The 13780-nt window shown below is 38.0% G+C and overlaps 1 protein-coding gene across 3 annotated transcripts in view; it reads right to left on the minus strand.

Annotated features, from left to right (window-relative positions):
- cadm4 (cell adhesion molecule 4) overlaps positions 1-13780 on the minus strand; it is a 236297-nt gene that overhangs the window by 14899 nt on the left and 207618 nt on the right. For all 3 annotated transcript variants that reach the window (XM_014017296.1, XM_014017295.1, XM_014017297.1), the window contains exons 5-6: positions 12209-12299; positions 4530-4702 (exon numbers count right to left, since the gene is read on the minus strand). In XM_014017296.1, the coding sequence (XP_013872750.1) occupies positions 4530-4702; positions 12209-12299 (264 nt within the window). The remainder of the gene's footprint in view (positions 1-4529; positions 4703-12208; positions 12300-13780) is intronic.

A 13780-nucleotide genomic window follows, 5' to 3' on the forward strand; every position in this document is an offset into this window, starting at 1 on the left:
GATTTTAACGGACCAGGTTCTGACTGTAATAAAAAGGACTCTTATTTTGAAATACCGAGTTGCTAATACCGGAAGTATCGCTGCCGGTTGCTGTTGGTCAGAGTTAAGTAAATATAGAAAAGTGCTGGTGTTATGTGTATGTTGAATAAAACAGAAGCAACTCCCAGTGGACTGGTGGGCATGTGGATTTATTCACCACTCAGCAGACACAACAACATCCTATAAAGATCAATAAAAAAATAATAATCCGCAGCTTGCATAGGAAACAGCGCCCACTATATTTCCGGATTGCAATGGTGCCATTTCCATAAATGGTATGGCTCACCCCTTACTACATGCTGCAGCGAGGTGTACTTGGATTCGGTTGAATTAAAAGAAAAAATCTTGTATCCGCATCGTGATCCGGAACATCACCAAAATTTAAAGGTGTGTTCCTTGGGCCAATACCCACTTGTGGTAAAAATGTCATGACAATCCGTCCACAAGATTTTACATAATTTTTTTCCATAGACAGACACAACGACAGACCGACAGACAGATGGACATATGCGACCGAAAACATTACCTCCCCACTTGGCGGAGGTAATAAAAAAAAAAAACGTCTCACTGTGAAACAGAAAGACAGAGCTGAGGCATGCAGGACAAAGTTTAATCTTTCTTTCTGTCACAACAGTCATTAGGAATAAGCGAAGATCTTTGTCACTAAACGAGACCCTGTTAAAACAAATAAAAAGCAACACAAAACCCAACAAATTAAAAAGCTCACTCTGCGTATGTGTTGTAGTGATGAATCATCTTAACATACTATACAGCACTGAACGATATTTATTTTCCATATTGACTGATGAGCTTCATTTAATTCTCAGAAGCATGTCACTATCACCTTATTAAATCACCCATTTGTACTGGCAAAAAAAGTACACTTTGCAGTTTTTGTAGGAGTTACAAAGACAAACAYCCTTGGAAACATTTGAGTGTGAATGTCTGAATGTAAGGCTTTTATTTTGGTATTTCACGAGAAAATGTTAAGACGTTGCCCGTCTAGTTTTCCTGTTGTGACATTTGTTCAACTCTCAAGAGAAACGCTTAATGTAATTCTGCATCAACAACGCTAAGCTATTTGAGATAAAGTTAGAATTTAAACAATCTAAGTACATAATTTCTTACAGTAAACCACCGCTAATGCAAGACAACAGCATGAGGATTTAAGAAGCTGATTGCTGAAAACGTATGATGGAGTACAGACAAGCTGGAGCAAAGCTTGCTTTTTTCATTTTTTAAACTTTTTTAATCAAAAACAGTTGTAGGGTAGAGGGTATGAAAAGAAGGAATGACTAACGATACCATGAAACAAATTGAAAAAAAAAAAAGGCACATAAAGATAAACAAATGATACAGCAAAAGAAATCTGCGAAATATAAAAGAAGAGAGAATATTTTCCTTCAGGTGCTGTAACTCACATCAAAACTTTAAATGTCTAACCTTGTTGAAAGAGAGGAAGGAGGAAGAAAAGAGGAAGAGGGTGGTGGGAGGGGATGTCAGCTTTCATCTTGCCACCGCTGCCGCCCTTGCTGCCTGAGGAAAACTGTCATTATGTGTGTCATTGAAAGCTTGTTCAACAGTGTGTACAGGGCGTCCRTGTGCGAGTGAAAGGTAGTGTTAGTGTGATAGATGGATGAAGGGCTGCTAACTAAAAGCAGCCTAAAATTGTTCCAAAATACTTTTCTATTCTCTCCGCTTTTTCTCTCAGCTTGTGATCTTCAAATCAGGCGCCTAAATGCAATGACAAGCGCCTCCACCAGGGGGTAGGGAGAGTAGATCAAAAGGGCCAACCTGCTGAGCGACTGAAGCATTTGTGCAATTAGACCAAATCAAAAAACACAACGTGAAGTGAGTTCAATCTCTACAATGGGCTTGATTGTGCCATTTAGACACACTGCTGTCCTCGCATTAAAAATCCAGTTTTGTCCTTGCACAGATGCAAGTGTACTCGATTATTTCATGTGGGGATTACACGACATTATCGTACATCAAAATGTTGTTTTCAAATGCAGCTAGAACTTTGACTGAAAGTTGGCCAATTTGTCACAGTTCCTAAAAACCAGTGACACAAGGTGTTTGTGTGATGTTGAGAACACAACTGTCATTCTCTTTGAGTCGTAGTGTTTTGGATCCTAACTGGGTCAACCCTCATTAAGAATGGTGCTTCCACCAGTGAACACAGGATTGATAGTGCGCGGAAAAAAAAAAAAAACTAGACAACAAAAGCTCCAAACCCACATCTTCCTCCCCTCTGATCCTGTTGCCCATACAACAAAGAGCTGCAACTGAATTTTAAATGCAACAGATGTTCAGCTGGTGTTTTTCTGCCAGATCTTGTCATGTAAAACTCAAGAGGTCCAACAAAAAAATAAGTGTTCCGTCATTTTTTTTGTCTGAATGTCAAAGCACATTGTACAAAAAAAGGCATCTCAAGCTTAAGGTATGTCCTCAAAAAAACAACCAGTTTATAGCAAAGACGTCAGAAAAAAACAACAACAACAACAACACACAACCAAGCACGCACACTCATGCCCATACTGTGCACGTTTAACTGTGGGAGGACATCTGAGCACTCAAGAACAACACATTTATGCACATTAGGAAAAGACTAACATTCACTCAAAAAAGCAACAGTCAACCAACATATTCACTCATTACCTGTCAAAACATTTTTTTTTAAAAGAAAAAAAATTGTATAGGTCTTCTGGACGGGTTCTTCTCTAATGAAACGTTTAGTCTCTTYTCACTCATTTACAGGCCAGCGGTCACTCTTTCAGAGATGAGGAAGTTCTCATTCTTGATAGGGAGGAACGTTGGTTTGAGAGAGGAGTAAAAGAAGCCATTTTTGTGAAGAAAGACCGCCCTCATTAAACAGAGGTGGAGGCCTCCGTTTTCAGTTGTCCCCCTCCTACAGTGCGGCCATTGCCAGTATCACTCCACCCCCAGTTAACAATAGGTGTTAATTAGGTGTCAACGATAGCCATGTGATGTGAGTATCAGTCACATGGAGGCAGTGCTTAAAAGCCTGAATTTTGCCTGAAACTCTCAGACTGAAGAAGTCTCTTGGAGGAGAGACGAAACGTTTCATTAGAGAAGAACCCGTCCAGAAGACCTATACAATTTTTTTCTTTTTGATTTTTTACCTGGATTACTGAGATGCATTGAAACATTGTTTTTTGTTTGTAATTATTGCACTTAGGGACTTATTATTCTGTATACCATGAGGTGAGCTTTGGGTTTCTGCAGAAGTATTAAAGGAGACATAATGCAAACTATAMTTTTTTTAGACCTTAATTGCATTTTGTTGTGTACTTGGMGTCTCTAGGAGTGCAAAAGAGTCGAATTTAGTCTCTCTCGATAATTCATAGAGATCTTTTCTGTTTGTGTCATATGATGATGGTGTTCAGAGATGATGCTGGTGCATGGCAGCTCCTCCTCTGTCAGTGTGCCCCAGGGCAGCTGTGGTTAATGCAACAGATAACAAAAACCCCAAACATAACATAATTTCTGAATGACTGTAGTGTAAAGATCTTTGGGGTCCAACTGGGCTTGATACATTAGTTCTGCTATAYAAGTTCAGACCATTTACCATATTTTTCAACCCGTTCAGTTTTCTATGATGCTTTCTGAACTAGTAGGTCACAGTTTTTGCAACAAAATTTCTAAATAAGGTGTGGACAAAGTCTTCATTCTCCTCTGGCGCTGGGTCAAACTCTGAYTCAAACGTAAGAAAGGATGGACTAGTCTTCTATGGTTGACTTCTTTTAATTAATTTGTAAATACAATGTTTCTACACCGCTWTAWAGTTGTAAACCCCTCTATCAAACAAGAGTGGACCACTGTGGAAGCTGGAGTGGGGTGGGGTGTGAAGCGCCTCATTTGGATTTAAAGAGACAGCCTCAATATGAGTTGATCTGAGACACACCTCAGAAAAGGGGTGAAAGAGGGGCTTGTGGAGTTACAATAAGATTAAATTCAGACCAAAGCATCGCAGCTATACTTTCTATAGACCCCAACTGAATGATGTTAATGTGAAAAAGAAAAAATTTAAAACATGACATGTTTCCTTTGAAACTGCTAATTTATAAAAGACAACCTGAATAATAATGTTTGTAACTTATATTTAAGCCTGGCAGTTAGGGCAGTCCAGTCTTCTGATACTTCATTTGCACCAAATAGTAGCAAATATGGCCTGCTGAATGTAGAGAGAAAAAATAATAAAAATAAACAGATAAAAAGTGCATCAACATTTAATAGTCCCGAAGCTCTGTGCCAGAAAACCCAGACATCCGATGATAAAATCTTCAATAAAAATTAAAAGTCCTCTCAAAAATACCATCACAAACATGAGCCCGGAATCCAGGAGCTGCAGAACGTATGAATTATTCAGACCAGTTAACCTCCACATGCCAAGAGTTACACGTGGAATTGAAATATCGACAGGAAAAAACTGAATAACTGAGCAACGTTTTTGCTGATGGACTCACCATACACCAACAGGGTGTAGTGATCGGCAGCACGTCCGAAGTTGTTCTGGGCTTGGCACAGGTACGTCCCGTTGTGTGACTGGCTGAGGCGGGAAATCTGAAGAGTGGGCCCAGAAATCTCTGCCCTCTCAGGTAAAGAGTCGTTTATCCTGGACCACTGAATACTTCTGGGCCTGGAAGAAAAGATCCACTGAGTACACAATCTGAGAATACGATAAAAATGTTTAACATAAAGGCCTGACATTTACTGAAGGAGTGCACAGCACCCACCATCTCTCATGTCAGAGTTTTAGACTGAGATCATTTCATRTTGAGAAATGACAAACTTGAACGATATTTCTAGATGTCACGCTCAGAATGTGCGTTGTTTATGACACCCAGGTACTACCACAGCATATTGTAGCTCAATATCTGTAAAACTGACTTATGGTTATTTTGGGATTGGTTGATGTCAATAAGCTGTGTCAGCTATTTTAAATAGCAATGACTCCAAAAGTGAATGTTTAGATGTACATCCAGTGATTACATTTTGAGAGTTTCAATAAAATTTGACGACTGCTTCATGAAATATGTTGCCAACAGACAGATGCAACAACACACAGACGCACAGGCATAAGTGTCCATTTAGCTTGACTTTTTTCGTAATCAGTTCACACACACCGAGGATGCCACTTTGAGGTAAATAAATGCAATTTTTCCAATAAACCAGTCTATATAATGAAACTGTAATGAAGTGAGGTTATAAATTAGTTGTGGATGATTGAAACCACTCCTCGAACCCCCAGCGGATGTTGAGCCACAAATAAATCTGCAAATGGCCTAACAATCTCTACAAGCTAATTTGCCATTTGTCATCTTCTTGGGGGTTTTGCTGGACATGTGGGATCCCTGCTCAAGCTGCTGCCCCCACAACCCCAACTCTGGAACAAGCAGCAGATAATGGATGGATAGATTTAAATTTTTTTAGTCCACATTCTGACATTCATTAGAAGTTGGGAAGATAGCTTCTCATTGAAGGAGAATCCTCCCACTTTATACATTTGCGAGCTTGGCACTGGTAAAGCTGCATTTTACAACCCTTTCCAGTACCACTTTACAATAGGGCTTCCCTTATAAATAATTTTTCTGTAAACACTTCCTAAATCATTAATAAGTGTTTTTTGTGTGTTAATTAAGGTTGAGAAAAAAAACTATCTGGTTTCTTGTAAAATAGTGAGCCAAATTTGTTCATGTACATATTTCATCTAAAGTGCTAAATTAAACATTTCAGACTAGKTTTCAACCTTGTAAGCACAACTTATTGGAAACACATATTTTACATATAATATTGTATTACTGCATTATACATATCCACATTTATCAAAGTTAGCCTTGTTGTAAAGTGTCCCTTATTTTTCTGTTTCCTGTTCAAGAGCTTTTTTAAAAGCTTCACTGTGAGATCAGAACACAAGAACCAGATCAGTGGTATTTTTTTTATATATTTTTTAAAATCTTATTAATATAACATGTATTTGGTTTGTTTCCACAAGTAATGACAAATTGAAAGTTTTGGGTTTAAGATGAAGATGGTCTGTGTGGAAGTATTAACTCAATGAGGGTCTTTCCTTTTAGAAGTTTTCTAAAAAAAGAGAGTACATAGATTTAAACATTGCTCAAAGTAATGTAATTAGTATTATGAAAAGAGAGTGAGAAAAAATAGAGAAAGAGAGAAAACAGAGGGGAAGTAGATCAGAGTTGCTATAAAAGGAAAGGTGGCAGCGGAGGGCAAAGTGGCCCAGAGGGTGAGACTGAGATGAGAAGACAGACTAAAAGGGTCTCAAAGAAAGAGCCAATGGTAACAGGGGGCTGCATCCAGAAAAAATAATGAGGGGATGGATGGTCAGAAAGCAGCAATGGTGTGAAACAGTTGGCAGAAGGAAGAGAATGGCAGAAGAGAGCAAAATAGGATGTCAGGTGTGCAGGGTAGAAACTAAGACGAAGGCAGGAGGAAAGGGCGTGCTAATAAAAAGGGAGAAACGAGAAAGTATGGCGGGTTGGGAGATGAAGGAAAGAAGCAGGCGGGCCAAATGAATTGGTCATAAAAGCTGGGCAGGAAGAGGAGACAGGAGGTGCAAGGATTACAGAGACATCCTGGTGAAGAAATCCGTGCGAGCCTCAGTGTGTGTGTGTGTGTGTGTGAGAGCTTCTGGCTGGGTGTCATGGCTCCTGCCACTTTGGACAGATTACAATCCTGACTCATCTGGGTTCTAATCCCCCGGGAAGTCTAATTAAACCTTTTCCTTGCTCAGTCACTCACACACAAACACTCCCTCACCTCCTCCAACACACGCTGGATGTGAAAAACAAAATCTTCCTCGGTTCACCTTTTGTTAATTCACATGCATGCACGCATTTACTCCCACCTAGTGTAATCTCTTGAAAAGCTAATTTACAAGTAAGGAGGTAATCACGCTAAGGGACAAAGCAGCCTCCTACCTCGTGCTGGCCTAATAACAGTCAGGCAGAAGTGKAGCCCTTCAGAAAAAGGTGGAGGCAGATAATTGGTACTCAATGCTTAACAGGTGGTTAAAGTGCAAAGGTGACCAAGGTACTGGGTGTGTGAGTGTCCATGTCTAAGAGTCTGCAGTCCAGCATCAAACTGGGGTCAGAGTCCACAGCTGCATGCAGCTTCATCCCTCCGTCTCTCAAACACACACACACACACACACACACACACACACACACACACGCACGCACGCACGCACGCACGCACACAGAGTGTCCTCAATCAGCCGTTACAAAGCTTTGGAGAAGCTGGGGCCAATACGTTTCTCAGCCAGTTCTCTCAGTTGGATTTCACCACATGCACACACATGCGCACACATGCACACATGCTGCAACTGCACACTCCTTGGCTGCATGAAGCTTTTCTGAGGAGCTTTAGTAGACCTGATGCTCACAGGCAGACGGCCCATCTAGAGGAGGGTTTAAGAGCTTAGGACCCAATACCCTTCTGGAAAGTGAACAGAGCGTGTGGACACTCYAGAAAACAAGCTTTTTATTTTTATTATTTCTTTTTACAAAATTGGCTTTTAAAATAGTCAATTACAGAATGGGCTTTGAATCACTTTCACACAGTCAGGTACGAGTTTCTAGTATGACCATAGAACTCGTAGTAACCTCTCACCCTTAAGCTATTTTTCTTTTTCTCCTTCATGTAATAAAATATRGATCAGGTGGTTTTTCACCCACCTGTCTTCCATTAAATGTCAGGCGGCATCATATCTGCCACTATTTTGGTTTTGATCAAACTGCCGTGTTGAAATCCAGGGGCTGTAYGCTTCCAAGGACTCGGCCTACTCTGTTAACGTGGGCTGGGTCCTTTGCCGTCCGCCAAGACCGGAAAAAAGTGGCTGTGAATTTGGATGGTCTAGCTTTTAGATTTATTCCCGCCCTTAACTCGACGTACGTGCTGTCGCCTAGCAACTGTGATGACACTAAAACAGAAGCAATTAAGATCGGAAATAAATCAAAATGAACAAAATATTAATATATTAATGTTATAATTAGCAAAATTAGCTTAGAGGCAATACTTGAATAAGGGACCTGCCGTACGAGCTTGTTTGATTTAAAACAAGAATATTGAAAATGTCTATGCTAATTTATTTATTTTATTTATTTGCACAATATTAAAAACACACACCATAAAGCAAATTTATAAAACATCTGGGAATGAGAAGTAAGAAGACTCTAGTCTCATCAGACCACCCCCGCTATGAGAATCAACAGCATGCAAGAACAAAATACAACAAAACAAACAAACACATCAAAACAACACAAGTCTTTGCAACCAAATCACACACCATTTGAAATCAGTATCATTTTTAAACAAATGACAAAAGTCTAAAAATACACTGCCGAATTTTTACTTAAAATTGTACTGCTTTCTCTCACTTCCCAGTCGGTCCGCAATGCATCTTGGGATAGCGTGTGCTGAGAAGGATACACTGGACCTGTCCCTCAAATTAAGGAAACAGGAGGACACATTTCTGGGCCACTACTGGAGGAGTCTTCGCTTCGACGTTATCGGCCTTCAAATTCGGCCCTCGAATGATGCAGCCCCTGAATTTAGACACAGCCTCATTCATTTTGCTGGGAGCTTTAATGGATGTATTTTCTCTTGATTTATTTTTTATAATAAAAATGTTTCTTTATTGTCTTTCAAAACTAATTCTAATTTCAACTGCAAAAACAACCAACCAGAAATCTTCAAAAAGGAAGTAAGGATCAATACTTCTAATTGATATTTAAAGGTAATTTTCGCAAAAATCAAACATAAAAAAATGTTCTGAACTATATCAAATGATGCCATTTGGAAAGTTTACTCCAGTAACTTTCCAGATATACAGTATTGATTGCAATTCACATTCAGTACGAATTAAGAACTCTGCAGAATCTGTTAAAAACAACATGGAAGCTTGAGTTATGTGATTTAAGTATTTTGGGCTAGCCACAGTCTGTGTAGGTAAACAAATATGGTGGAATCAGACAAGTTTGGGATTTTGGAGGTGATGTTTATAAAGAAATATAAAGGTGAATTTGTTGTAAGACAGGGTCAAGAATAAATATCGAGGTGGAGACAGTGGAGTTCCATAATGGAGTAAACACAGGCATCTTTTGCAAAACTTCTTCTGTTTTAAGTGTAAAGAACTGTTCAAACTAGATTTTCAGATCAATAGACTCCATTTCGCCCGTCTGTGGCTCTGAGTCTACACAAAATGGCTGCAAATCACATGTTCTCATAATACTTATSAAAACCCTGGTCACAYYCTCTTGGGAGTGGTCCATCATGTGTCAGGATTGGAATGCTGAAAATGTAAATAGTTTTACACTGCAGGAGTGAGGCACCCTATTAAATAGGGACTTGTTGGTTCTCTTATTGTTTAAAGTAAATGACTACAACTGATTGCAAAGTACAAGATAYTAAATTATGAGTAAGATTCCATTAATCAGCCACAAAATATCCTTCAGTTAYTGGTTTAACYTAATTTTATCTTTTTATGTGCATACTATACTCAACAAATCTGAGCGTAAACATGTACCATTAGATTAAAACTGTTGTCTCTTTGCAAACAGAAGTTGGCGTCTGCTCACAAATTTGCTTAATTTAGTTTTTTTAAGAACACATTAACCACAGATATACTGTATTTAAAAATATATATATTTTGCTGAGTTTTTCTTTCTTTACAATTTTTAAAAAGTAAAAACCAACAATATTGCTAACACAATAAGAACATGACAAAACCTGTCATCTGTCATAACATCCACCTGTGTGTTTTAATGGACATCCACAGAAACAGACTTGAGTTAACGCAGCCTCAAACAGTCACTGAAGGAGCTACAAAGGTCAGCCACTTTCACATCAATTTAATTTTTCAGGCACTGCTGCTTGGCGAGAACTTGGCAGCCTTTAAATGTTTTAAAAAGCTCACCTCTCCTTCAGTTTAAATTTTTAAAGACCAATGAAATTAATGAATCCATGATTAATTCAATGGTTTTAATCAGCGAGATAAGGCAACCGCTAAAAGAAATGTGTGTGATGTAAATTGGATCATTTTAAGTAGAAGGAAGCGGTAATGAATTATGAGGAATGCTTTCATCTTTTTCTCCCTTCTCTGACTGATTACAAATGGTTTTATTAGATTACGGTTGATTTGATCACAAGTAGACAGCTAAAGTGAGTCATTTCAAATGTTGGTTCAAGTGGCCATTTTTAACAGGATGTTATTTCTCAACTGTATGTGGAGAAGCTGTGAGCGACATCACACATCTGAGTTGAACAACAAACGCAAAGAGTGTGGTGTTTCTGCAAAACCCTGACAGACAAGGTTTTAGGTCTGTCATTGTGAAATTAAAAGTAGATTTGCTCTGTATTTAAGATAAACAATCTGAAAAAGAAATATATGAAGGAGAACTGATATTAGAAAGCTCAGTGTTTGTGGACCTCTGGAGACTCAAGTCTGAGGCTTTTAAGTTTCTGTAATTTTCATTCTGAGTCAGTCTGTGTGGAGAAGGAAAGAAAGAAAAACAGAATTTTAGGAAAACACTTTTATCTACTATTATTAATATTATCAGTTATTTAGTCATGCTTCAGTTACTTTTCAGTAATGAAACATCTTGAATAAACACATCTATTTCTCATATTTGCTTGATGCTTTGCTTTGTAAAGGTTGGCATTTTACCTGGTAATCTTTCTGAGGTTTTATTCAATTAAAAACCTCTTTTGGCATCGCTTATCAAATTTGTCAGAACACTTAAAAATGAAAAATTACTGTTATTATTGCCCATTGTCATTTGGCAGACAAAAAAGAAATTGCCTGAGTTTGTGTGTTTGTTTGTCTTTTGGAAAAATATATGAATTGGAGTGGATTTTATTGCAACTCTTGGTAATCACTAAATGCATATCTAWACTAAATAACTTCTGAAGTCAATGGCCATCACAGATAATCAACCTTAGTAAACAAAAATTGCTAAAACTTTGTCAATTTGACAGATAAACTAAAATGCAGTGAAATGCAGGTGAAGCTCATTCCAAACTCTGTGTTGATTGTGCAAGATCTTTGTTTAAMATGTTAGCACTGACTGCTAAAGTTAATCTAGTTTGTCTGTTAGCTTAATATATCAAACCACTGTATAGAAATTAATRAGACTGCCTCACAATGAACCATCTCTTTAAAATACTATGATATACATGATGATAATATAAAATATGATAATACAATAATTATTATATATATAATAGGGGTGTATGGGTGCAACAATACATGCATCTGTMTCAAATAGTTCAATACAGTGCTCTAGGTTTAACATGCAAATGTATTTTATTAACTTGTCCTCTGAAGATGGGCTGTGTTGAAGGCTCAGAGGCTCTATGTTCAACTACTCAACCTAGGCTGAATTGTCGAGCACATATCTACTGAGAAACTTGCTTTATCAGCAACATTTAATTTAAAAACTGTACTTTTGAGGTCAAACAAATGTTCAAAATTAGTTTAATAAATTGTAAGTTAAGCAAGGCATGGAAATTTCACTTTTTTGGTTCGAAATAATATCAAACCGCGACACTGAAGTATCAAACCGAACCGAATCTTGAATTTTCTGTATCTTTGCACCCCTAATATACACATACTATGACTATAGGGAATTTTACAGATATTGACAAATAATATGGATGTGGTAGTAGATGAGAGTCATCCTCAGCCCATACTCCAAGTGTTACCAAATTGCATTATTGTTTGCAACATAAACAAAGTTTATATTTATTTATTCATTAATTTATTTTTGGTTTTAAAAAAGTTAAAACTTCATCAGTTTTCTAAGATCTGACATGAAAGGTTGTGGGCAATGGCCATTCCTCCGTAGTCAATTTTAATTGTTTTCAAGAACTGACAATAAAATTGTTGTTAATGTGTTGTGTTGTGTTCCTAATAAATGGAACAATTTAGCATTTTCTGAGTGGTGTCGTGAAGCTAATTTGTAATGCAGATTATCTTTTTGAAGATATGATTTTAGCTTGTGTGCTTCTATTTAATCAAATCACTTTTAAAAATATTACGCCGATAGTGTTTGTTGTGTTCAACTGGAGGTGAACTACGTTATCACAGAACTATTTTTGTACAATTCTGATCAGACAGACTTACAAAGGATTCCCGGTGATGGAGCAGGTGAGGCTGAGCGAGTCGCCCTCACGCAAAATGCCCGAAGGGGGAACAATCCGCACTGTGGGAGCAACTGTGGAGGAGAGATACGAGGAGCACGAGTTAGTGTTTACACGCCGAGAGAAAATCCTGCATGAAAACAAAACTGATCAACAATCTGAACAGGAAATAGGAAAAACGAGATGGAGAACAAAACGGGGGAGAAGAACAGACAGGGGACAAAAATAAGGAGCAAAAAAAAGTGATAAAGTTGCAGGAGGACGAGGCTTTAACATCAGTTTCCACAGCAACCAACACACAATCCTACGGTTGAGACACCTGTTATCATAAGCGGTCCACCGCTCTACCAGCTGCTGTACTCCACTTACTTCAATAACAGAGCAATGGGACGGCAAATCCACTCAGACGATTGGCCATTATTGCTAGTTGTCAGACCGGMGCACCAGCATGCATCGTGTCACAACTAATAAATATTAATCATCCTGATCTATCAACAAATATGTACATACATGTGGCAAATGAGCTGTTTTCAAAGGCTGATAAAGAATTATTTGCTGAATGTGAATCWTGTCCCAACAGTAAATATTTATGTGTTCCTGTGGAATGTTTGATTCTCCAGTATTATGGACATATTGAGGGATAAGGATCGTACTGAACTGCCAGGAATGCTGAAATGAGAGAGGGAAAAAATGAAGTAACTGAATATTGATTTGGTAAATGCATCACAGTAACACTTGAGGTGAAATGTGTTACCATTTATTCTTGTTGGAATAAAACTGTTTCATGAAATGTAGAAAAAAAACAGCGCAAGTGTGGTTCACAAATACTTTAATCACACTGTAGGAGATGTTTTATTTACTGGGACAAATGGATAATTAAAAGGATCTTTACATAATGTTTGTACTGATTGAAAAGCAAATTAAAGTTGTTTTTTTAATAGGTTCATAAAACATAAGCAATAAAACAGGAGGAAACTTGTGTTGTAGAATTATTAATTAATGTTTTTTAATGTAGATTATTGTCTGCTGTTAGACACAAGATCTTTTGAAAGAGAGGAGGGACACCATGCCAGGGGTTCCCAAACTTTTCCATGCCATGGCCCCCTAAACAGCATTAGCTTCTGACTGGGGACCCTACGTTGAAAATCCACAAACAATGCTACAAAATGTGCAAAGATTTTTTTCACTTCTATTCCTTATTAGTTAGTTACTACATTTGTTATATAATAAACATTTTATTAATGTTATGTTTACATCCATCCATCCATTTTCTGTACACGCTTCTTCCTTTTCAGGGTCGCGTGGGTCACTGGTGCCCATATCCAGCAGTCACAGTGCGAGGGGCGGGGTACACCCTGGACAGGTCGCAAATCCATCACATAATGTTATGTTTGAAACAGTGTATTTTATTGCCACTGGAAAAAAAATTAACAAAATGTTGACAAGAACAAAAGAAAACACACCTCTCTTAAGATTCAGATTCAGGTTCTTTTATTGTCATTCAACATAACATCAGAGATGCACTGTAGAACGAAATTACGATGCATATTAGCAC

Source organism: Austrofundulus limnaeus, unplaced genomic scaffold (assembly GCF_001266775.1).
Source record: "Austrofundulus limnaeus strain Quisiro unplaced genomic scaffold, Austrofundulus_limnaeus-1.0 Scaffold165, whole genome shotgun sequence".
NCBI lineage: Eukaryota > Metazoa > Chordata > Actinopteri > Cyprinodontiformes > Rivulidae > Austrofundulus > Austrofundulus limnaeus.